This window comes from Acomys minous (assembly GCF_964271855.1).
Source record: "Acomys minous genome assembly, chromosome: 8".
NCBI classification, from domain to species: Eukaryota; Metazoa; Chordata; class Mammalia; order Rodentia; family Muridae; genus Acomys; species Acomys minous.
Genome location: NC_140489.1, coordinates 116,543,563 through 116,569,500, shown reverse-complemented (window position 1 = coordinate 116,569,500; position 25,938 = coordinate 116,543,563). Strand labels below are relative to the sequence as shown.

Here is a 25,938-nt window from a genome sequence, read left to right as displayed (position 1 = left end):
CATTGTGTCTGTTTACCTGCTGACTCTTTAGCTTTTTCTACCTTCTGGCTGCTGTATAATGCTACTATAATCATTGGTGTGTACAAGAGTCTGTTTCAGTTTCTTTTTTATTTAACGCCCCTTTATTTGTTTGTTTTTTAAAGTAAGGTCTTACCCTGTAGCCTCAGCTCTCTTAAAACTGTAGCTTATGCTGCTCTCAGACAGCCTTCTCAGGCAGTTCTGCTTCAGCATCTCATAAGCCTCCCATACTTGGCTCTGCTTTCAGTTCTTGGAACTGTGTACCCAGAGTGGAGTCGCTGTGTGCTATGCTAATTCTGTTTGTTTTGAGGAACTTATAAACTGTTTTCTCCTGACTTCAGTTTTTTGGGATTTTTTGTTTTTGTTTTTGTTTTTGTTTTTTTGAGACAGGGTTTCTCTGAATATCCTTGGCTATCCTGGACTCACTTTGTAGACCAGGCTGGCCTTGAACTCATAGTGATCTGCCAGCCTCTGCCTCCCGAGTGCTGGGATTAAAGGCGTGCGCCACCACCACCAGACGTTAGAGTAAAATTTAAGTGCACCTCCTGTCTGCATGTCTGCTCTTCTGAGCCACCACGCCTGGCTCCTGGCTGTAGTTTTAATAGGATCTGTTCTCCCCTATTGAAAGTAGACTGAGAAGGACAAGTTAAAGGCTGGGAGAGCAGGTGAGAGCTATTGTAATCCAAAGGACACACGAGAACGGTCCAGGTCAAATAGGAGCCGTGGACATGGTGTAAGCCCAGATATATTCTGAAGATAGAAGTAAGGAGGCAAACGTGATTATAGCACTTTGAGAGCTAGAGATCCCAAGAGGTGGCACAGGTTTGGAGTCAAGTATAAATCCATATATTTTGAGATAGCTATTAGATGCCCAAGTGAAGATGGTGAACAGGAAGTCAGAAATGCAGTGGGAGACATCTAGGTTAGAGCCCAAAGTCTGGCAATAGTTAGCATGTAGCATATAATTTAAGGCTTAAGGACTATATGAGACTAACACCAAGGGAAAGAATTAGAGAACTGAGGACTGAGGACTGAACCTTGGAGAGCTTTGGCTTGGTCCTTTGCACTAGAGAGAAGAGGGTGAGGTATGAGAGGGAGGAGAGAAGCAGACAGGAGGGTAAACAGATTCGGGAGGAGAGAGTACCTAGTCATGATGTCTGAGGACAGCAGCTAGGAGAACATGCTGAAGGCAGCTGGAATAAGTGTGTGTAGGCTGAGGGGTCGCATCTGTAGGTTGTCTCAATAGCTCTTCAATTCTCTTTTTATACAGTTCTTATTTTTGCGCTAAAATAGGGAGTAAGGCTAGTCTGGCTGGGGAAGAGGGGCCTGTTGAGGTGAGAGTGTTAGGAGTTTAGTGTGGAGTTGTCTGTGTGACTGGGATGCATGCAGGTGGGAGGTGGAGCCCTGTCTGCTGTGACCCCTGGGGTACAGGAGTGTGCTGGTTTTAGAAGGGGTAGAGGTGGTGACATTTGAATTTGAATTTCCTTCTGAAATCTTCTTTTTTCTTTGTAGAAAATTTGCTGGAAACCATATTGTTCAAACACAGTTAATGAGTGACTTGCTGGTTGGTGTGAGAGTGGCTATGACAGTAGTGCAGAAAGTACAAGTGCCCCAGGGCGGACTTTGGAATGATTCCAACTCCCCAGCCTGGCAAAGTATGTGTGGCTTGCTGAGCATCTTCACCCGGTTTTTAAGTGATGGTAAGTGTGTCAGTGCTATGTGCTGGTTGTAACTGCGTGCCAGTCAGCTTTCCCTAATGCATGCAACTTAGCTATGCTGCCATGTCTAGAAATGCATACTCATTTGTTAAAGCTACTGGACAATATAGGGACTATAGGGAAGTCATTACTGTGAAAGTCAGAATAGTGTTTACTCAGAGTCTGAAAGGGAATTATGGTTCGGATGAGGTACATAGATAGGTTGTCTGGGCTGGGAAGCTAACTTCTCTTTCTCTGATGATGAGTTCAAGGATGGTTACCAGCTATAATTTATTTAAACACACACACACACTTTTTTTTTTAAACAAGGGTTACATAGGATTTAAGTATCCAAGAAAGGGTTAAATTATCTTTTCATCTGCTATTCTATATAGTAACACATATATATGAATTTAACTTTTAAAAAAAAGCAAAATTTCAAAAAGTTGACAAAAACCAAAGGAACAACAAAACAAAAGCCCAACAACAAGGAACTGTAGTACTCAGCAGTCATGGGTACTGGCTGTTCTTCTTGAGGACCTGGGTTCAATAGCCAGTACCCACATGGCAAATCACACCATCTCTAACTCCAGTCCCAGAGGACCTTATGCCATCTTCTGCTCTCTTGGACACTGTACACACAAGACGCACAGACAGACGTGCAGGTACAACACCCATACGTATAACATTTTAAAAAAATGAAAAAGCATTGGCTGGACAAGATGCCTCAGTGGGTAAAGATTTGGTCACCAAGCTAGATGACCTGAGTTTGATGCTTGGTCCCTGGAACTCGTATGATGGGAGACAGTGGAGTCCCACAAGCTGTCCTCTGACCCACATTCTGTGGAGCGTACTCTAACCCTAACCCTAGCCATAGTGGGAGTGCTTTACTCTGCTTTTGTTGGGGTGTTGTTTTAACACTGGTAGCTAGGAAAAGTCATGGCTTTGGAACTTAAAGGAAACTAAATTAATTAGTTTCTTTAAAAAAAATAAGAATTTTTAGTTTATGTGTGTGTCCCTGAGTATGTGTGCATGTGGGTTCCTGAGGAGGTAGGAAGAGGGTATCTGATACTCTGGAGCTAGTTCTAAGTGCTGAGCCGCCCAGTGTCGGTGCTGGGAACTAAGTCCAGACCCTCTGCGAGAGCAGCAGCTCTGAGCCCTTGCTCCAGACCTGTTAGTTAGTTATCAAGACAGAGTTTAAAGATAACTTTTCACAGGATAGTTACCTTTTAAAGGGGGAGATTGACAATCTGAAAAATACAGAGAAGGCACAATTTAAAAAATGCTTTACAAAATACTTTGTGTGTGTAGTTGTCTGAGTTTAGGTCACCATATTAATTTATATGCCTGTGGAGGCCAGAATAGGGTGGCCGATCCCCTGGAGCCGGGTTTGTAATGCTCATGAGCCTCCATTTGGGGGGTGCTGGGAAACGAGCCTGGGTCCTCTATAAGAGCAGCAAGTACTCTCGACTGCTGAGTCATCCATCTCTGCAGCCCAGACTCAGGTTTAGCAGGACAGTTTATTTTCTGAGAAGTCGATGGCGCTTCACCACTGCTACTCTTATGGAGTTTAAAGTTTTTTGTATTAGTAAAGTGTTTAGCTGCAAGTAACAAAAAACTGAATTGATGCCTCTCTTCCTGTATCATGAAATTCAGAGGTAGTTGACCCAGAGCTACTGCCACCAATGTAGGAGCAGCTTCTGCATTCTGGGACATTTTACTCATATGTTTGTTACCCCCTGTTTGGCATCTGTCTGCTGTAGCTGTGGGCATCATGTATTTGTTTAAAGCAGGAAGAAGGACCAGTTGCATCTTAATCAGAAAAAACTAATAGATCCAAGGGACTTGTGTCTGTATCTCCTTGTCCTGAATCCCCTCCAGTGGCTGCCTTTACTTGTGAGAAAGATTTTGGAAGCAAGAATTCTGCTTTTGAGCCGGATGTGGTGGCACATGCCTGTAATCCCAGCACTCGGGAGGCAGAGGCAGGCGGATCTCTGTGAGTTTGAGGCCAGCCTGGTCTACAAAGTGACTCCAGGACAACCAAGGCTACACAGAGAGACCTTGTCTCAAAAAACCAAAAAAAAAAAAAAAAAAAAGAATTCTGCTTTTGGCTAAGCATATGGCTGCCAAAAGTCAGTTTTGTTCCCAGAGATGCAGGGCAGAGTGGATATTTAATACTTAGCGTAAGGTAATTGCCATACTTCTCAGTCTGAGGTAAGTAATTGACATTATTGGAGGCTATTAGGTATGTAAACAAAAAGAAGATAGCAACTAAAATTGCCTGGTCATTTTTTTTTTTTTTTTTTTTTTTGGTTTTTCAAGACAGGGTTTCTCTATGTAGCCTTGGCTGGCCTCGACTCGCTTTGTAGACCAGGCTGGCCTTGAACTCACAGCAGTCCACCTGCCTCTGCCTCCTGAGTGCTGGAATTAAAGGCGTGCGCCACCACGCCCAGCTTGCCTGGTCATTTTTAGTGCTGTTCCAGCAAGGTTTCTAATTAACATTGCTATAGATTTTTTCACACAGACCTTCAAAGCTCTCAAAGTTGTCTGTGATTTTGAGTTAGAGGCATCAGTGGTGGGGAGGGCCAGGTGATGGTGTTGCTAGGTACGTCAGAGTTGTCACTAAGGAGGATGAGAGTAAGATGTTGGGTGAGACAGGGAATCTCATTTACTGAGTATGTAATGGGCTTAGCCTTTCTCTTAACTTTCTTTTAAACTTGATGATAACTTGTCCTGTGTGAGTTAGTTTTTCTCATGTATTTATTTTGTAATTTTTAAAAAATTTTGAAAAAAAGCAAAGTTCCTATGAGGTTAAGTAACCTGTCTGGGGTCTAGTCACCTGGGGAAATGGTCAGGCTGGAACTACTGAAGACTGTTTTTCCCAAAGCACTTGCTGTTTCCACTGCACCAGACTTGCCGTCCTTTAATACATGATGTCTGCCCCACCCCCAACAGAGGACCTTCTGCAGACTATTCAGAGCACATCTGGATTAGCTGTTGTTCTTTTCACTAAGACCATGTTCCAACCATCTGAAAAGCTTCCTGAATTGGTGAGTGTGTCTTCTTTTTAGAACTTTCCTTTACTGAGAATTAGATGAAAATCATTTTTTTTAAATTGCAGCATTTCATTTTTTATTACTTTACAGTTATTTGTGGGGTGTGTACGGACACACACGCGTCACTGGGGTCAGTGGGCAACTTGTGGTAGTTGTTTCTCTCCTACCATTTGGGTCGTGGGGATGAAACTTAGGTTGTTAGACTTGACATGTCTGTAGCAACTAAGCCATTTCACTGGACTTTCAAATTTTCAACCATATTAACTAAATTTTAAAGAGTTCATTTGCCAAGGTTGGGATTTTCCCAATAGCTCTTTTTTCTTTAATGATAATTCTAAATAGCAAATGAAGTAAGGGCCCGGAAGCATTGACCTGTAAATCTTGCTATCCACACTTTGTTGACCACTCTCTTAATTGTGTCTAGGGCTGTTTTTCGGTTTTGTGTGTCAGTATGGTAAGAGATATTTATAACATTAAAACTATGTAGGGACTAATTTTTAAACACACAGTAATACTTTTCTGATAGTCTTATTATTAAGAGTAAACTTTGAAATATACTTACTCATATACTTTGTAATATAAGAGGCATGTCAGGGTCAATTTTTAGTGAATTTAGTCTCTAAGGAAAGTGTAATTTGGTAATGTAGACCATAGTCTTTGTATTGGCTGCTGGCTTCTCCTCTCCTCCCAACACATTGTCTAGAAACTCACTTTGTCTTTTAACCCCAGCCTTATATTAAACATGTGTGTATTCTGAGACCATGCAAAATAATTATCCTTGTATAGAATTGGATTTTTTAGAACTCCTCTAAAAGCATCCTCTTGTCCTCCTGCAGATAATAGCCTTTAGGTTTTACCAGTACTTTCTTATCAGCCAAAAGATTAGTGTGCTTAGATTTAAGTGTTTTCACTTTTAAAGTTAGTGTAGTTGTTTTAATGTTTGTGGCTGTTTCATCATTAGTTTTCTTAGAATATTTCAGAAGACAGATTTGTAGGTTTGTACTTGAGATATTTATATATTATTACCTTGTTTGTTTTCCAGATCAGCAGCTTGCTTCTCCAGTCGGTTGACTGTACCACCATCCCTGAGTGGTTCATGAGCAGCTGCAGGAGCCTTTGCTGTGCTACTGTGCCAGTGGCTGCCCTCTTATTCCTGTGTCAGGGAACACTTGCTATGCTGGACTGGCAGGATGGGAGCATGGGCCCAAGTGGGGAGGCTTTGCTCTTGGATACTGTGCGTGTTTTGTTTACCTTGAGTTCACAGTGAGTTTTGTTTTTTTTATCTCATGTTTTGTTTTGCTTATAAGACATTTGAAGGATATATCTGAGCCAACAAAATTAATTCAGTTAAATGTGATTAGGATGAATCCTAAATTAAAATTGATATGTGAGAATAAAATAGGCACAAGAGAGAAAAGACAGGATAATGAAAATGACAGTTATAGAAATCGTTGGTGCAGGTTAACATGTAATGAATATTGCTAGCTTTCAGATATATGTTAGCTCTTTTGTTTGGTTTGTTTTCAGTCAGTCTCATGTTACCTTGTACTTTATGATCAAGGCTGGTTTTGAACGCCTGATCTTACCAACTTAAGCTAGCATTAAATTTATTTATTTATTTATTTATTTATTTATTTATGGGAAGTAGGCTCTATGAATCGATTTAATTTTTTATGTCTTTTTTTTAACAATCAGAAAATCCATAGGAAATGCTCGATAAAACACACCTTTCTTATTTTAAAAAATGTTTTCAATCAAAATACATCTTCTCTCCATTTTCTCCCATCAGCCTCTCCCAGTTACTCTTCCCAACCCCCTCCTCCCATGCTCCCCACTCTCAAGTTGATAGCCTCTTTTTTTAAAAATTAATTTATTCATATTACATCTCGATTGTTAGCCCTTCCCTTGTTTCCTCCTATTCCTCCCTCCCTCCCACTTCCCCCCTTCTCCCTTCCCCTATGTCTGTGATTGAGGGGGACCTCCTCCCCCTATATATGCTCTTAGAGTATCGAGTCTCTTCTTGGTAACTTGCTAGCATTAAATTTTTTCTATCTAATTATGTGCAGATGTATGGTAGGTATTTGTATATGTATGAAGTGCCATGAGGCCAGAAGAGGGCAGGGGATCCCTTGGTACTCGAGTTACAGGTGGTTGTGACCTGCCTGACATGGCTGTTGGGAACTGAACTTTTGACCTCTGAAAGAACAGGATGTGCTCCTAACTACTGACTTACATCTCCACCCCTGCGACCATTAACAACAAAAACAAACAAAACAAGAAACTTAAAAATTCAGGTTTAGGGATGGTAAAACATACCCTACTTTCAGTTTCTCGAACTATACAAACCAAATAACAGAAAATCTTACAAAAATGCCTGTATGTATATGTATAGTGTATTAGGATTCATGAGGTTCATGACTTCTACTTAATCCAATGTGCTCTACACATACATAGTATAAAAAGGTTAATTGTTGGCGGAGTAACATGAAGTTTGGACAGTACGTGTTCACTGAGGAGCGTGCTGTGGTAAGGCCTTCCCAGAGCTCAGTTCCTTTGGTGGTCGCCTGTTATGGATGAAATGATCAAGCACTTAAACACGTCAAATAGGCGCTGCCTGTTAAACGTGCGTGCCACCAGGTCTGATGATCTGAGTCTCATTCATTGAACCTACATGGTAGAGGAGAGAACTGACACCTGCAGGTTGTCCTCTGACCTTGGCTCCTGTGCACACACAGACACTAAACAAACAAACAAATAAATGAATTTAATAAGTTTTTAAAAGTCAGATCATGATTATAGCAATAAGCATTACTATTAAAATAAACAAAAAGCTCTAAAATAATTTTTACACATTGGAGATAAAATTCATGCACCAGAAATTTATGAACATGAAGTGCACAGATTCATTTTCTTTTAGTATGTTCATGGAATTACACAGCCATCACTTCCATCTTTCTGGATGGTGGTCTTGGGAAGCAGAGCAGGGAGGTGAGTGCGGGCGTGGCCTAGGTACCTAGGTAGACCTTGTCTCAATATTTTCATCATCCTAACCCCAGGACCAAAACATGATTCCCCAGCCTTTCCCAGCTGGGCTCTCAGGCTATTTGAAAATCTCTGTGAGAGGCCGGGGAGATAGCTCAGTGAGTTAGAGCACGAGCTGTGCAAGCATGTGGACCCGAGTTCAAATCTCACATGGTACATGTGCCTGTAACCTCAGCATTGGTAAGTGGAGACAAATGAATCCTAGGAGCCAGCTGGCCAGCCATCTCAGCTAAAGTAGCCAGCTTGTAGTTCAGTAAGAGATGCTATCTCAAGGAAGTAAGATAGAGAGCTATGGAAGAAGACACCTGATGTCTTTTGGCCTCTATGCATACATCTTGAGTGCATCTCACACACACCCTGCACCCCCCCCATGTCCCTCTCTCTGTCTCTGTCTGTCTCTTACACACACACACACACACACACACTTTAAAATACCCATGAAATCATCATCACAGTGAAGATAGCGAATATTTCATTTATTCCTAAAGGTTTCCTTGTGTTGATTTTTAAAAAAATTTTTTTTTCGGTTTTTCGAGACAGGGTCTCTCTGTGTAGCCTTGGCCATCCTGGACTCACTTTGTAGACCAGGCTGGCCTCGAACTCACAGCGATCCGCCTACCTCTGCCTCCCGAAAAATTTTTAATAAAGTAAAAAGATTCATGTGAAAATTAGACTTTCAGTTTGGCCTTATTTTTAATTTTGTTGTTGTTGTTATAAATGTAATTGATTTTTTTGTTTTGATTTGTTTTTCGAGGCAGAGTCTCTTTGTGTAGCCTTGACTGTCCTGGATTCGCTTTGTAGACCAGGCTGGCCTCGAACTCAGAGCAATCCGCCTGCCTCTGCCTCCCAAGTGCTGGGATTAAAGGCATGCGCCACCGCCACCTGGCCTTAATTGATTTTTTTTTATTCATTCTTTGTATTTAAAGTTGTGATGCCTATCCAATTTCTTTTACTAGGCAGTTTATACTAATATAGGTCATGGTTTATTTTTCTCCAGGATTAAGGAGTCAACACTAGAAATGTTTCTGTCAAGAACCTTGACTTCTTGGTCCAATTCGGCTGTACAAATCCTTGAATCAGGTTCCCCAAGCCTAAGGAATCATCTGAACGGGGATTCAAGCATAGCTAGGAGACTTTTGGAATATGTCTATACACACTGGGAACATCCATTGGATGCTCTGAGACACCAAACCAAAATCATATTCAGGAACCTTCTGCAAATGCACCGGCTCACTATGGAAGGGGCAGATTTTGTCACTGACCCCTTCTTTCTGGAACTAACTAAGAGTCTTCTGCGGTTGGAATGGCATATTAAAGGGAAGTACGCATGCCTTGGCTGTTTGGTTGAGAGTATTGGAATTGAACATGTTTTGGCAATAGATAAAACTATTCCATCTCAAATCCTAGAAGTGATGGGAGACCAATCATTGGTACCATATGCAAGTGACCTCTTGGAAACCATGTTTAAAAATCATAAGAGCCAATTGAAGTCCCAAGCTGTTACCAACACCTGGGTGGGCGAATGGCACGAGACTTGGGTTTCTCCTCTTCTTTCTATACTGTGCGGAGGAAACCTGGATCAGAAGTGTTATGTGATCGATTATTACTTGCCAAGGTTACTGAATTACAGCCCTGAGAGCCTGCAGTACATGGTGAAGATTCTTCAGGCATCCATTGATACTGAAACTGGTGAGAAATTCTGTGTTTCATTAATTCCTATTAAGGATATTTAAATGTAGGTTCTTGGTCAGATATTCATCATCTTCTAGTTAAAGTATCTCTCCTTTCTCTCCGGTAAGTGGTAAAGAAGGCGATTAGTGACAACCACTTCAGACTGAAACAGATGTTATCTTCCGTAGCGGAGTGGAATTTTTGGCTGAAGTACTTTTACCAAGCCACAGAGTGATTACAGTTGCAAGATTTTGTTTTGTTTTTTTAAAAAAAGATGGACTTTTAATGTGTATGAGTGGCTTGCTTGTGCATCTATATGTACAACACATGAGTGCCTTTGGAGGTCAGAGCAGGAGTTGGAATCCTTGAGCTGGAATTCTGGACAGTTGTAAGCTGCCATATAGATGTTGGGAATTGAACCTGGCTCCTCTGGAAGAGTAGCCAATGCTCTAAACTCCAGAGCCATCTGCTTCAGATCCTAGTTACAAGGTTCTGATTTATTATTTTGTTTTCAAACTAGGTTAATGGTGTGTGTATTTTATATAATTTTCTTATCCGGAGGATTGACATAGTAATTAAAAATGCTTTAGGAAGGCTTAATAAAAAGCAGGTGAGGTTTTTTGGCTGGGGGAGGGGGGGTTGGAGGCACAACTTAAAAAAAAGAACTGTGTAGTCATTAGAATTGAGGGAAATATCCTACCTGAACTCAGGAGTGCTAAAGGGATCGTAGTTTATAATTAATGTGTAGCTGTATGTGATGGTATGTGTCTCTGATTCCAGCACTTGGGAGACAGAGGCAAGAGAACTGCTTCCAGCTCAAGGTCAGCTTTGGATGCGTAATGACTTCCAGGCTGGCCACGGCTGCATGAAACTCTCTAAAGAAACAGATAGGTTAAAAATTAATGCAGAATGATAACCCTGAACATGGAAATTTTAACATTATTCTACTTGATTAAGAAAAAATATATATCCTTATATACAATTTAAGAAACTTTTTGAACTAATTTGCTTCTGGGAGGAAATTTTGACTTCTGTACATAAAACAATCTGTTATTTAATAATCTTAATAGTTGTTTTTGCTGTTTTGAGAGAACATCTGAGGCTTTGGCTTTATGAACCTGTCCTGACCTGATGTTAGCTCGTGCTATCTTGTATAAGGTGTCCTGTGAGCTACAATTTCCTGAGTCTCTGTTAATGCCTGATGCTCTACTGAAATCAGCAAGCCTTTGTGGTCCACTTTTTTGTTCTTAAAAATGAGAACAGCTCAAAAATATATTTTGAGGTTCAGTGCTTATTTTCAAGGAAATAATAGTCTTTTAACTACTATAGTGTTTCTACTATTCTTGTGTAATTGTTTGTAACTTTCTTTACTTGATTTTTTTTCCCTTCTAAGTGTCAAGGCCAAAAGTAAATGTTTTAAGGAATAAGTTATAATTTCTTTAAGTTAATTAGATAATTATACTTATTTGAAATTATTAGCATGACCAATTATTTTCAGTTATTTTTATTCTAGAGTAAGCACTTTAATTCATGTTGGATTAGTTTAAAATTTAATGTTAATTGGGACTTAAAAGATGGCATGTCATAGTCATGGTGTAGCACAGGGGTGGCCTTTGTCACTGTGCTTTCAGGACAAGAGTGGTCTTTTCTCCTCCTAGGGTCTTGTAATCGCAGAGGCGCTCTGGGAGCTTTGATGGCATGTCTGCGAACAGCTAGAGCTCATGGGCACCTTCAGTCTGCAACTCACGCCTGGGAGAACCTTGTGTGCAATGCACGAGTAAAGCAAGGCTTAGTTCATCAGCACTGCCAAGTAAGGACACGTCTATAGCATACGTAGTCCCTGATAATCTCACTCCTTTAGTAGTCCAGCTGGAGGCCCAAGTTGGACCTAGCACTATGCTTGGGAGTCCATTAAGAAGATAGTAGAAAGTGTCATCCTTGTACTTGTTCTGGTTGGGGAGCACAGACACCTTTCACAAAGAAGCTGCAAGTCTGTGCGACAACCCAGATGCCAGTATGCCGTAGGAGGGGCTTTATCTGGGAGGCCTAGAAGAGCCTGGTTGGAGTAGGTGGTGGTTGGTTAGGAAATAGTGATGGAACAGCACACAGAGTCAAAAGCTCTAGGGCTAAGACTGATGACGTCATTGGTTCCCAGTTACCGATTGAATGGGTTTGTTCATTGGTTGTCAGTGGAGTCAGAGATGAAGTTCTGGAGTAGGAGCAGAGAGAAGGCCGGAGAGTGGCCAGTGTAGCGGAAAGTGAGTGATGGAGGCCTCAAGTCAGGTAGCACTAAGAAGGCGAGGAAGGATAGAGCTGAGTGCTGCCTGAGGAAGGCTTTGCTTGTGAGCTTGTATAAGCCTCAGTTATACATGTAATGAAACAGTTTCATAGGAAGTAACTACAAGGTGTTTTATGTTAATAAATCTTTCTGAGGTATATATGTGGGCAATGTGAAATTTACTTATTCTTTTGGTAGCTTACACAAATATCACACATTTGAAGTATTTTAGGTCTTGCTTATTTCATAGGAAAATTTACATTGTATTTTTGATGTATTTTAGGTGCGGATAGATACACTAGGCTTGCTTTGTGAAAGTAATCGGAGCACAGAAATGGTCTCTGCGGAAGAGATGCAGTGGGTTCAGTTCTTTATCACGTACAATCTCAACAGCCAGTCTCCAGGGGTGCGGCAACAGATCTGTTCACTCCTTAAAAAGGTAGAGCTTTGCATCTGCCCATCAGAGTGGGAAAGTTGTAATTGCTAGAAATTGCTTTTTTAGAAGGTTCCAGATTTGGGGAGAAAGTAGAATGGTTGTGGTGTTGCTCACCATGTGGATCCCAGCAGCGGACGTAGGTCATTCAGTTGGTGGCAGGCACCCCGCCTCGCTGAGCTATCCCACCAGCCCAGACTCTTTTTTTTTTAAAGAAAAAAAGTTGAGCATTGGGGTTCTTAAGAGTGTAGGTGGTTTGAAGAAAGCATTGGTGATGGGGTGGGGAGCATTTGCATTTTTAAGCACCCCATGAAGTGATCGTCTCATGAGTAGCTTGTCTTGAATCTGTAGCACATCTGTGGTAAAGAATTACTACAGCATAGAGATTAGTGTATCTCTCTCAGGTTCACACCAGTTTAAAGGAAATGGGAGAATTGGTTTGATTCTGCTTATCGTAATACATTGTTTTTGGTAAAACTATAAAATGTTAATTTTATATAAAAAAGAAAGTACGGGTTTCAAGATTTGAAAACCCAGGAACTCTCTTCACCTTAAATTGTCCCTGTAGAGAGGCATTTTAGTTTACTGTGTGGTTCACATGTTTCTTCCTAAAAAATGTCCTTTTCTCCTTAAAAGTTGTTTTGTAGGATACAAGAAAGTTCTCAGGTACTTTATAAATGGGAGCAAAGGAAACCCACAGCTGACTCAGAGAATGGGTCCAGCAGAGAGCAGCCTTCTGTTTCTTTACAGCAGTATAAGGTAGGCAATGTGCCAGGCACCCAGGGCCTCAGAAACCACACAACATTTGTGAGTTAGCACTAGAGGGCAGCAAACAAATCTTTGGGTGAATTGTGGCTTTGTGCTTTTTCCTCATCAAGCTGGTGTTCTATATTTCTTCTGGGCCTGGGTACTTCCCTGGAGTTAGCCTGAGTTCTAGAACCAGGGCAGTACTTGAGGACAGTGACATAACTGGCTCACCTCAGTAGCTTACCTCTTGTTGCGGCAGTTTATTATCTGACATTTGGGGTAGTTGCTACCTCTAAACACTACCTCTTCACATGGCAGAAGACTGTGCTATGGCTGTGAGTCAGATTGACAACTTTCAGTTGTGTGTGTGACAGAGAGAGACACACACAGAGACACAGAGAGTGAGTATGTGTTACATGGTCATGAATGTATGCATGCATGTGGAGGTGGAGGTTGATAGGAGGTATCTTCCCTGGTTACTCGCTACCTTATTCTTGGGACAGATTTCTCACTGACACTGGAGCTTGTTGATTGAGCTAGCCTGGTTGGCAGCAAGCCTAAGCGTCCTCTCATCGCTGCAGTCTAGGACTGATTACAGCTGTACATTGCAACCCTGGGCTTTGGGTGTTAAGGATCCAACTCAGATATAACAAGTACTGCACTGACTGACCCATCTTCCTGACCTCATGATTTGTGGGTCAGCAAGGCTACATAGTGAGATCTGTCTCAAAAAACAATCAGCCAAACATACAGACAAACCAAAATCACCAAAGCAAACGAAACCCACAACAACTTGGTTTTGAGGATTAAGTGAGAAAACCCTTTGTAAACCTTACCTGATGGCTTTAAGCTTTTCTAAGAGAGCATTTGTATAAGAAGAATGGCAGAGGATGAGTCCCAGGGGCGGGGAAACAATAGAATAGTTAGATCTTTGTGTAAATTGTGTCATAGTCAATTTAGTCTCTCTGTTGGCTATATCTTTGTTTACTCTAAAACTTTGGAATGCTGCATCCCTCTGATGGCTTCTGTCTAGAGAAGTCAGGATTCATAATGCCCTGGCACAGACAGGGCCTGAGCAGACCGTGTCTGTTTATCGCGTTGAGTCTGTGAAGACAGGTTTATTAATATCATGATGTGGTTTGTTCCCTGAGTAGTGTTCCTTTTGTGTTGCTCTATCAAGTACCTGAGGGGGGGAAGGTACTTTGGAAAGGATCGAGATTGTAAAGAAGAATGTTAGTGGCTGAAGACCAGACAACAGAGTTGAGGATTTCCTTCCCACGTCGTCATGAGGTAGCGGAGTGATGGCCACAGTGTGGAAGGAGCATGTGCTTAGGTGTGAAGGCAAGAGAGCAAGCTGAGAAAATAAACCTGTAGCGTAACACCGGGCCCATGGAAACTAATAGTTTAAAAGGATCCTGATTCACCCCTGACAGAACTAGTCAGTTTCTGGGAGTTAAGTCCCCTAGACTAATTACCTTGCACTAGGCCTTGCCTCTTAAAGGCCCCTCACTTTCCTACCTTCTCAGTGGGGATCACACTTGAAACAGATGTGTCTTTAGGGGATAAACTATCCAAACTCTAGCAGGTGTCAAGCTGACCATCAAACAGCTAGGACAGTGTCAACAGAGCTTTCACCCTGAGGTAGATGCAGCAGAAGAGTCCCCCCTCACCAACTGCCGGCTAACCTAATTATACTTAACTGTAATTTGTTCTTCATTTTAGAATTTCATGTCATCTGTTTCCAACATTCTTTTTGAAGCATTGTTTCCTGGATCTTCCTACTCAACTAGGTTTTCAGCTTTAACCATTTTAGGATCAGTAGCTGAAGTGTTTCCTGCCTCAGAAGGTAAGCTACAGCAATGTCTGGGAAACGTACACTTTGCTAGCATATTGCTAGGAGCATATGTGGTACATGTACATATATGTAGGCAAAACACTCATGCATAAAATAAAAATAACTCTTAAAAAATGTACACTATGACCGTGCGGAATTTATCCCAGGAATTTGGGATGAGTCAAAATAAAAAGATCATAGGACATGTCTTGCTCGTCAACATGTGCCAGCTTACACTAAGACTTTGGATCTTGGGTCAGTAAGGTTTTTTTTGTTTCTGTTTTTTAAAGATTTATTTTTATTTATGTACATGAATGCTCACCTGCATATATGTTTCTTCTGTGTTCCTGGTGCCCACCAAGGCCAGAAGATAGCATTGGATTCCCTGAGACTGTAGTTACAGATAACTGTGAGCTACCAATGGGTGCTGGGAGCCAAACCTGGGTCTTCTACAAGAGCAGCAACTGCTTTTTAACTACTGAAGCACCTTTCTAGTCCCTGGAAGATTGTTTTAAATGATGTGTTCCTAAATTTATTTGTTTATTTTTATTTAAAAAGTAATAGATCTTTCATACCTTTTGAAAAGTTTTTAAAAATGTCTATTTCATATTTGTTAAGCTGTAGTACTTTGCCATTTGAAGAGATGCAGTTTTGTGCTGTTGTGCCTAGTGTGTGCTGTATAAAGTAGGAAGCAAAATCCTACTGTGGGTGAAGCAGGAAGTGTGAATTCTTGTACTGATCTTATATAAATATTTGACCTGATACTTTTGACCAGTTGATTTTTTGAAATTCATTTTAAAATAATTTCATTTATTTAAAAATTTAAGGCAGCATCCAAACAGTATATCAGCTGAGTCATGATATTGATGGTGGCCGTTTCCAAATACTTTTGGAATGCTTTACTAGTACTTTTGAAGAAGTGAAAACCTTAGCATTTGATCTTCTGATGAAGTTGTCGTCAGTGACAGCTGCACAGCTCCAGGTATGTGGATTTCCCCTATGTAATTGTGTATGAGCACAGAACTGTTTTATTTTGGTTTTAAGATTTATTTATTATGTATACAGTGTTCTGCCTGCATGTGTGACTGTCCGTCACAAGGGGGCACCAGATCTCATTATAAATGGTTGTGAGCCACTGTGTGGTTGTTGGGAATTGAACTCAGGACCTCTGGAAGAGCGGACAGTGCTCTTAACCTCTGAGCCATCTCTCCAGCCTCGAGAACTTTTACTTTAGCTTATGTAAAGTAGTCAGAATTGTCCCAGCTCTTTGCCTCCTTAGATCTTGTGAGAATTTTTTTCAGTTACCATCTGTGTCTGGTCTTAGAAGGATGGGAAATGGGAAAAATCCACATCATTGAGCTATACTTTTTAAGGTTGCTTTGATGGAGATGGAGGTGTAGGAGGCAGTAGGTTTTGCTGCTTACAAGCTAATTGGTTGACTTTAGTTACATGGTTTCCATAGTTTCCTTGGGCTTGTGATATTTGCCCAAAACATATCACTTATAGCAGTTTTGAGGTTTTAAAGATACTCTTCCTGGTTAGTAGGCCGAGAAGCTGAGTGTAAATGAGGTAGAGAATGTGTTTCTGGTCTTTCAAAAAGCAGAGGCTAAACTGAGACTGAAACCTCAAGATATTTGAGGTCAGCAGCAGTTCTCTGCTGAGGTACTCAGCCCCAGCCCTCTACTGGACCACAAAAGTGGGGTTGGGAGTAAAGGCACAGTGTAAAGTAGGTCTGCTGGCGATCCCCAGGATGTGGGGCCACCAGGAACATAGTGGACATAGAGCTTTGTCACAGCCTGCCATTAGCAATCTCCAGAGCCCAAGGGGCCTGTGGGGGCTGCAGCTGTTATGTCTAGTTAAGTATGTGACATACAGCCTGATATCATCTGATAGAGGTAGGATTCAGAGGAGCAGTGCCATACTAGACAGCACTGTGTTTTTGCTTCTGTGTCTTTGGTATGGCATTGCAGGGTCTCAGGGTGTCACTGTTATGATGTGGTCCAGGGTAGGAGTTGCTGCCCAGAATCTACCTGTATTTGTAGTCTTCTGGGATCCCTTAGTGAGCAGCAGGGTCTTTGGTGCTCACTGCTAAATTCTTGTGCCCTGTAGAATTGAAAAATAGATTTTTTTCTTCTATCAGCACAATCTCCTTTTCTGTTCATCACTTGCAGCCTTTTATCATATAGATTAGCTATGCCTTATTCCTTTCAAATAATTTTTGAGAGATCTGGAGTGAGAAGGGAAATTATAGAAAAGTCTGGTACTTACAGAATCTCTGAAGGGATCTGAAAGGACCTCTGCCTCTTTAATTCATAAGCATGTGCTTGCTGAGAGATACTGTGGAATTTAAGAAAATTTTGCCTTATGTGGTTTAAGTTAGGATTTTGGTTATAGTATCTGGTCTTACTGCATATTAGTGTAGTGGTTATTGACATAAACATTTAAGATTTTAAAATAGGGCAGGCAAGATGGCTTAGTAGGTGAAGGTGCTTGTGACCAAGCTTTGACACCTAGGGTTTGTTCTGAGCACTACATGGTAGAGGGAGAGAAACAGTTCTTTTAGTTGTCCCTGACTGCCGTGTGAGTACCATAGTGTGAGCAAGCCCCTTTTAGCTCCTTACTCCCAAATAAATAAATTAATTAATAGAGTATAATTAATTTATAAATTATAAAACATTAAAAGATTTGATCACATTTTACTTAAAAACTATTTGAAAATATTGGTTATGCATTTCCAAAGTCCTCTATCCTATATCCTGTCTAGTATCTACTTTTTTTGAACAGTTTACGTTAACATTAAAGTATTTCTTGAACACTAGCGTAACTGCTCTGATACCTATGTATAACAAATGTTTGACGTATGTCCTTACTATTCATCTGGTTTACTTCTCATCTTTCTGTGGAGCTGCTGATCATATGCCTTTATAGTGCATCAATATTTTGTTTTTGAATTACATTTCCATTTATTTCTGCATATGTGCCACTGTGTGTGTGTGTGTATATGTGTCTGTGTGTAGGTCAGAGGACAACTTTCAGAAGTTGGTTCCAGTGATCTCACTCAAGTTGTTAGGCACTGAGTCATCTCTAGGGTCCTGGTCCCTTGTATTAATATCTTGATCTAAGTTGAATAAAAGGCTAAGTAGAATAAGGCTGCTTATTTTGTTTCTTACTGATTTATAGGTAGTGTAGTTTAAGGTTTATGCTAATGTCAAGTAGAAAAGATTTTGTATAGAAACAAACATATTCAAATCAGTACATTTACTATCTACTATTTTGAAACTGTTAGACATCATTAAATGTCAGTGTACTAATAGTCAGATCCAAAAACGAGTCTCTAGACCCTCCTATTAGATAGTTACGGAAAGGAGTCCTAATATTATTGAGCAACTGAGCACTGAAGTCTAGAGTGGTGCGCATGTGACCCGTCAGCTGCGGGATTGAGACTGGGATCCATGTCTCCTGTTGCCAAGCCAGTGTCCTTTCCTAGCTGTTACTGTGAACTTTCCCTTGTTCTGTGCTCTTTAGCACATGAGGAGAGACTTACCTGACACACAGGGTTAGGAGTCTGGATGCTCAGTTTCTGAGGTCTGTCTAGTCCTTTGTTCTCTACTCATGAATGGAGTTTTACCATGAGGAACCTTTTTATGGCTCTGTCATTTAAACAGCCAGTTCTATGGGAAGGGAGAAAGGGAAAGGAAGGGCAAGAATGTGGTGCTTACATAAGACATAGACGAGAGAAACAGAGCTAGCTGAAGTCTGCCCTGGGTGGGCACAGTGCAGGTAGTTAGGCTTGGAGGCACAGCAACATTCACAGAGAATGGTTGTGTTTCCAATGCAAATTATATTCAAGGTCTTCATCTCTGAAGTGATTAGTGATCATCACCAAAGGCTATGACAAGAGCAGCCTGTGGTCATTTAGCAAAGCAGTTCATGCTGTTAGTGCTCATAGGAGTCTCAGCAAGATGGTGGGCAGGGGGTTTAAATACACTGGTCCTTCAAGCTGCTTTCTGCTGTGCTCACTGCAACTGTGCTCTGCTGCAGGGCTCTGAGAAGCTGCAAGGCCTGTTCCAGGCAACATTGGAGCTCAGCACCAGCACTAAACCTTACGACTGTGTGACAGCCTCTTACCTGCTGAACTTGCTGATATGGCAGGATGCTCTGCCAGCCTCTCTGTCTGCCTTAGCACAGCCATTCACACCTGGAGCTGGAGAGAAGTCTGCCGTGGTGGAAAGGAACACGTTAGTGGGTTTGTATCGAGCAAGCTTCCTTTTGCTGTAACTTACCAAACCCTACATTTTATTTTCTGTTTGGCTAGAGTACCCATTGGCTTAATATTCACTTGTTTGTATTTTAAGAGTTTGCCAGCACATAAGAGAACATGTGTACCATTTATGTAAATTAAGTTTACTCATCTTTAACACCTCTTTCTTCTTTATTTTTGACATTTATTTATTTTACAGACAGGGTTTCTCTGAATAGCTCTTGCTGTCCTGAAACTAGCTCTGTAGTTCAGGCTGTCCCCAAACTCGGAGATATACCTGCTTGTGCACCCTGAATGCTGGGATTAAAGAGACTTATACTAAATAAGTAGATACATAAGTGCAAGAGAGTACACACGTGTAGACACATAAATAGATGCACAGGTGTGCATTAATTAATAAGGCACACTTTAAGAAGAGCGATTTCTTTCTTTCTCTACTCAGAGTGCACCTTTTCCTATGGTAATTTTTCTGTGACCACAGACAGATCATCCTCATTGTGTCTGTACAGTGCAGGGTTACTTTGATGTTGGGATATTTTCCTCAGTCACTTCTCCACCTTATTATTTTAAATTATTTTTAAAAACATGAAAACTTTTAAAAGATTGTGTATGTGAGTGCATGTATATGGTGCATATAACACGGAAGATTTAGTGTCCTGTCCTACCACGCTGTTTTCTTCCCCTGAAGCAAGCTCTCTCACTGAACCTGGAGCTGTACTAGTGGCCAGTCAGCTGCAGAGATCCTCCTGTCCATCTGCCACAGTGCTAGAGGTGTGGCCTACCTGACCATACCCAGCTCTAGGATTTGAACTCAGGTCCATATGGTTGGACAGCAGCCCTCCACCTTAATTTTGTAGACAGTCTCTTCATTGAACCTGGAGCTTGCCGTTTGTGCTGGACTGGCTAGCCAGGGACCCTCCATGATCTGCCTGTTTCTGCTTCCGGCCCCACCACTACAGTTAGAGATGTGTGCTACCACACCAAATGCCTGTGTCAGTGCTGGTGATTCAAACCGAGATCGTCATGCTTGTGTAACAAGCCAACTCCTCCAGCTCCTCACTGCCTGCTCCTCCTTTTTTGAGTAAGATCCCATGTAACCTAGGCTGGCCTGAGGCTTGCTGTGTACCAGGGATGATCTTGAGTTTTTGCTCATCCCAGCTTCACCTCCTGGGTGATGGGGTTACTGACAGGAGCCAGCATTCCCTGACTTATGCGGGGCAGTAGCAGGGATTGAGACCAGGATTCTGTGCATGCTGGGTAGGTGAATAGCAAGTGTAGGAGGTAACACTCAGTACTGTCAGCCTGTAGGGAAATGCAGGGCAAAATCAGAGAGGGAAGACTATTCCAAGTAGAGTCAGAAAACCCCAAATTGTACATGCTAATGAGGTTGTGGAGAAAACACAATGTGTACTGCTAGGATTGAGGGTGTGCACACATGCATTCAGCCTGCAAGTACCCAGAAAAATAAAAGCATACGTCCAGGCAAAAACTGTACAGCAGTTTTGTGTTTGCAGCAGTGTTATTCATACTGGTCTAAAAGTGGAACTAAGCTATGTGCGCATCAGCTGCTGAGTGGATAAGTGAAGTGTGTTATGCCTGTACAGTGAACTGTTTATTTAGCCATATGAAAGGATAAAGTATTGATATAGCTTTGATGAACTTTGAAACATTATGACAAGTGATTAGAGCTAGTCATGTTATACTTCATTCTATTTATAATCCTTTTAGAATAGGCAAATCTTTTGTTGTCGTTGGTTGTTTTTTTTTTGTTGTTTGTTTTTTTGTTTGTTTGTTTTTTGAGATAGGATCTCATATAACCCAGGCTGGCCGACTTCCAGTTTGCTACATAGCCAGGCTGATCCTGAAGTCCTGATCTCCCCACCTCAGCTTCCCAAAGTTGTAGGATTACAGGTACATATTACCACACCTGGCTATAGATTAGGCGAATCTATAGGGACAAAGTAAGTCACTGGTTACCTAGGGCAGAGCAATGGTAGAGCTACCATGAGAGGAGTGACTGCTGAGTAAAGTTCTTTTGTTTTAGGGTTTTGTGTGTGAAAATACTACAACAGTGGCAGTGAAAATATTCTAGAATAATATTTATGTTTACAGATATCTGATGACTTGTGCATTCTAGGTGTTACTGCATTTATATGCGTTTATTGTGTTTGTGTTTGTGCAGCAGTGTGGCTGTCAGAGGACAACTTCAGGAGCCAGTTCTTTTCTACCACCCTGGATCTAGGAATCTAACTCAGGTCATCAGGCTTGATTGACAGTTCCTTTACCCACTGAGCCATCTTTCTGGCCCAGCTGGTACACATATGAATTGCATGGTGTCTGAATTGTATCTTGATTATACTGTTACTAAACATAATTTTTTCCCCCATTAGTCCATGCTGTGTGGCCTTGGATTGTGACACCCAGCTAGAGGGTATCTAGAAGGATTGGTTCAGTGTGCATGTCCTGAATCCCAGCAACTAAGTGAATGTATCCCACTCTTTAACAGTGCCTTAGCTAGAACTTGGTAACAGGCTTTGATGCCCCTGAAACATCTTTGATTCAGAACCTTCGCTATAGGGGCTGGGGGAAATAACTCTTTTGATTGAGTGCTTGCTGTGCGCACTTGAGGATCTGAGTTGGGATCGTCAACATCTATGTAAAAAGCCAGGTGTGGTAATGTGCATCTGTCATTCCAGCCTGGGGAGCCAGAGATAGGGTGCTTCTCCAAGTTAGCCAGCCAGCCAGCCAGCCAGCCAGCCTCACTGAGTCAGTGGACCCTAGGCTCAGTGAAAGATCTTGCCTTCAGAAAATAAGGTGGGAGTGACTGGAGAAGATGGCCAGTACTGACCTCTAACTTTCACCGGTGCATATCCACACATGTGTGTACATGTTTACATATGTATGCAAAACCTCTAGTATAACTTGGAGTTGAGCTGGCTCTGCTATTTTTTTTATATATTTATAATATATAAATTTATATAATATATAAATTATATAATATATAAAATATAAATAATAATTTATAAATTAACTGGAAGTGTGTTTTATAACTGAGGCTATTTCAGTTTTCTCTTTGCTTTTTCTAGTTATTAAATGCTTGATGGAAAACCTTGAGGATGAAATATCTCAGGCTGAGAACTCTCTGCTTCAGGCTGCGTCTTCATTTCCCATGTATGGGAGAGTCCACTGTATAACAAGAGCTTTTCAGAGGTTGCCTCTAAAGTAAGGATGTCCAGCGAGATCTTGTTTTAGAAGTGCATTTCTGTTTGACCTGTACTTTCTTACTGGAGTGTGTTTTGGGAAAGGAATATTACATTTCCTTAAAAAGAATTGAAAATTAGATTTAATTATCTACCCATATATACATGTTTGAAGTCCTTAATATTATATATATATCACACAGTTTAAGCCATAAATTCTTTCATCTCTTTTGTGGTTAGTTTCCTTCTTCAAATGAGTTTTTGCATTTAGATTACTGTCTGTATTGTGTCTGCTGCAGCTGCCTGCAGTTGGTGAGCGAGTGGAGACCAGTGCTGGGGAAGCTTCTGCTGCTATCCTACAGGCTGTCTGCGGTGGTGTCTCCTGTCATCCAGAGCTCCTCCCCTGAAGGCCTCATCCCGATGGACACTGACTCAGGTCAGCAGACGAGGGCCGGTGTGCTTCTGTCTCCGTTTATCTCCGTCCTATTTGGAGAGATATAAAAGCTAAATTCAAGGAAAAATACTTTTCATGCTATTTCTAATTTTTTAGTAAATTTGTAACTATTTAAGAATAGCCCCAAGCAGGAGAGACAGTTTACGCAGTGGTGCAGTCAGCAGTAAGGTGCCTTTGTTCCTGTAAACAAACTCATCCATCTTCTTATAAGCAAACAGTGTGAGCCATTGAATTACCATTCACAGAAAGAGAGAGGGAGACATGAAGTGGATAGGGACTAGTTCGAACAAAGAGGATTGTAGGAGTGAGGAGGGTAAGAGAGGGTAATGTAAGGTAAATATGGTCAAAGTATGCTCTAAAATTATATACATTGATATACTTATTTTGTATAACCATCATCTATTGGATTAAAAAAAGGACAAAAAACTGTTACAAACATGTTTATATAAAATGAGCTCCCGAGAACCAGGTGATAAATAGGATAAGTTGAGTTTTATAGCACTGTTTCTCAGAGTATGTAGGTAGGCTGCTAATGGGGTGGCCAGAGAAGACAGCTTGCTGGGAATGTGAAATGGACAAAGACCCAGTTGATGGGAAGAAATGGAAGGAAATAGCTATGCACAACTGTACTGAGAAACTTTGATCTGCTTTTTCCCTCCTATCTCTGCCTCTTTGCATATGACCCTACCACGGATCTCCATGCAGCTCTGGGCTTTAGACTGTTTGGTAGTCTCCTCTCTCATTCCCAATGCATTTCTATTTTCTTTCAGGATTATTTTAATAACTTTGTTAAAAATCTTTTTCCTTTCTCTTTGCATCTTCTCACTCTTTACAGGTAATTTTTGGCTTTCTTAGATTATTCTAGTTCTTTCCATATGGATTTCTCTGCATCCCTTCTGATAAAGTTGGACTTGCTTTTCACTAACTATATACTTTATATTTGAATGGCACATAGTCATTAGCCTTTTTTCTGTTCCACTTTGATGCTTTAGCGCCCTCTGCTGTAGTGGCTTGGCATCTGCTTGCTGTCCCGCCTGTCTCATAGTGCTGTCCTTCAAGAAGTGGTGTCTGTTTTCCTGCCTTGTGATGACAATCAGTGCTGATTCGTGATACTAGGACAGAGTTAATTATTTTGGCTCATGTTAACCTAAGTACAGGATTTTGATACTTTAGTTTTTTTTACTTAGTACAAAGGGACAAGGAACATAAAGGCTTCTTGCTGGTAGTTGGCTCAGGCAAGTACTGGTAGATTTTGAGTGTTTCAGTTCCCTGATGTAGACAGAATTTGTAGAGTGTACAGAAGAGGTTTTGTTGTTATTTAAGGGTAGATGGGGAAGATCTCAGCAGATTTGAGAGAGGAGAAAGAATATGATCAAAATACATCACATGCAAACAATGGAAAAAATAAAAAAAGATTTAAAAATTTAAAAAGCTGGTCTCAGATACTGTCTTTAGCCACAGACCTTTTCTGTACTCTGCCTTTTCCTTTATCCTTGATCTTTTTATTTATTTCCTGCCACTTCCCTGTTTTATAGGCCATATATTTTGAATCTTCGTGAGAAAGGTCTACCTTGAGAGCCATAGATAGATGGATAGGATTCTTAAAATTTTGTTCTATCCCCTCCTCCTTCGCCCCCTCCCTCCCCCTCCCTCCCCCTCCCTCCCCCTCCCTCCCCCTCCCTCCCCCTCCCTCCCCCTCCCTCCCACTCCCTCCCACTCCCTCCCCCCTTGCCCATCCCCATCCCCATCCTCCTTCCTTTCCCCCCTCTGTGTACGCTTTTCATGGCCTTTTGGGGGAGGAGGGCGGGGAGTGCTGTTATTTTTTTTTCCTGATTGTTAAAATTTCCTTTTTTGACAAAATTTCAAGGAAGCAGCAAACAAGCATAAGGTGTTGGTTAAATGCCCACGAAGATAGTTTGAGCTATGGATTTCCCACAATGCCTGATGGATATATGCCACTGTGCCCCTCCTAGATTTTGTTCACCCCATGTGATTAGTACCTGTTGGTACTTTCTAGAAACTAGAGCTTGGGTGACTTGCTGCCCACCCATCATCCCATTTGTTCAGCCTGATCTCCTGAACTTCTGTATTACGTCAGTTTTGTTTTAGGCACTCGTGGCTCAGTGAACAAGGTTTGCCTTCCTGTAGCTTGTTTTCCAGTGAGTGCCTGGCAAGTAAAAAGAGACACTTCGCTATTCATCATGCTGAGAAGGCTGTGTCTTTTGCTTTTCTAAACCAAATATGGACTCTTTATATGTCTATGTAACAAAAGCTTGTGTTGTGTTGATTTTTTTTAAAGATACTGTTACAACACAGTTTTATCTTTCAGTACGGATAGCATGCACTGTAGGCTAGGGAAACAGACTCGGCTGTACTTCTTGCACATGGCTGAGCACAGTATCTAAGAGTCTAGATACAGTTAGCTAAGGAGAGGCTGAGGGCAGCCGCGGATGTTTGACTGTTTTCTACTCTTCAGCCTAAACTGCTATATCTAGAGGAAACACTAATATGAAGACCCTGTATAAGTAACTTTCCCATTGTGTAATGTGAATACAGCTGACTGTCACTGTGGAAAATCATGGCAACTTTGAGTTAGACTGAGAAAATCTGCACATGACATGGAACTGGGCATTCATGCACATTTATCCTTTCTTCAGAGTCAGCAAGCCGCTTGCAAGGCATCCTCAATGAGATACAGCCACGGGATACTAACGATTACTTCAACCAAGCCAAAATACTGAAAGAAAGTGACAGCTTTGATTTGAAGGACTTGAGTACCAGTGTCTCAAATATTGATAGTTCTGCAGAAATCAACGGTGAGAAATATGAAACTGATATTATAATTAATGTGTGTGTGTGTGTGTGTGTGTGTGTGTGTGTGTGTTGCTGGGGCTGGAATTCAGCCTTGTAAGGTATGCTAGGCTAATGTACAAATGAGCCTGTACTACTGTACAGACTTTCTTTTCTTTCTTTATTATTATTTTTTTCAAGGCGGGGTTTCTCTAGACTCAATTTGTAGACCAGGCTGGTCTCGAACTTAGAGATCTGCCTGCCTTTGCCTTCCAAGTGCTGAGATTAAAGGCATGTTCCACCATTGCCCAGCCAGACTTTCTTTTTTAAAAATTTGTTTTATTCTAAATAATGTATGAGTGTTTGTATGTGTATGTGTGCACATGTGTGTGCATGCACACACCTAAGTGTAGATGTCTGTGGATGCCAGAGGTGTCAGATCCTCCTGGAGCTGAAG

General features: G+C 41.3%; 1 protein-coding gene across 2 annotated transcripts in view; it reads left to right on the top strand.

The window, feature by feature from the left end:
* THADA (THADA armadillo repeat containing) overlaps positions 1–25,938 on the top strand; it is a 293,429-nt gene that overhangs the window by 10,627 nt on the left and 256,864 nt on the right. For both annotated transcript variants that reach the window (XM_084791400.1, XM_084791399.1), the window contains 13 exons: positions 1,531–1,718; positions 4,671–4,765; positions 5,814–6,034; positions 8,811–9,502; positions 11,143–11,294; positions 12,046–12,201; positions 12,832–12,954; positions 14,665–14,788; positions 15,604–15,758; positions 18,818–19,022; positions 22,124–22,259; positions 22,537–22,673; positions 25,349–25,507. In XM_084791400.1, coding sequence (XP_084647526.1) covers positions 1,531–1,718; positions 4,671–4,765; positions 5,814–6,034; positions 8,811–9,502; positions 11,143–11,294; positions 12,046–12,201; positions 12,832–12,954; positions 14,665–14,788; positions 15,604–15,758; positions 18,818–19,022; positions 22,124–22,259; positions 22,537–22,673; positions 25,349–25,507 — 2,543 coding nt within the window. Of the gene's footprint in view, positions 1–1,530; positions 1,719–4,670; positions 4,766–5,813; positions 6,035–8,810; positions 9,503–11,142; positions 11,295–12,045; positions 12,202–12,831; positions 12,955–14,664; positions 14,789–15,603; positions 15,759–18,817; positions 19,023–22,123; positions 22,260–22,536; positions 22,674–25,348; positions 25,508–25,938 lie in introns of those variants that run through there.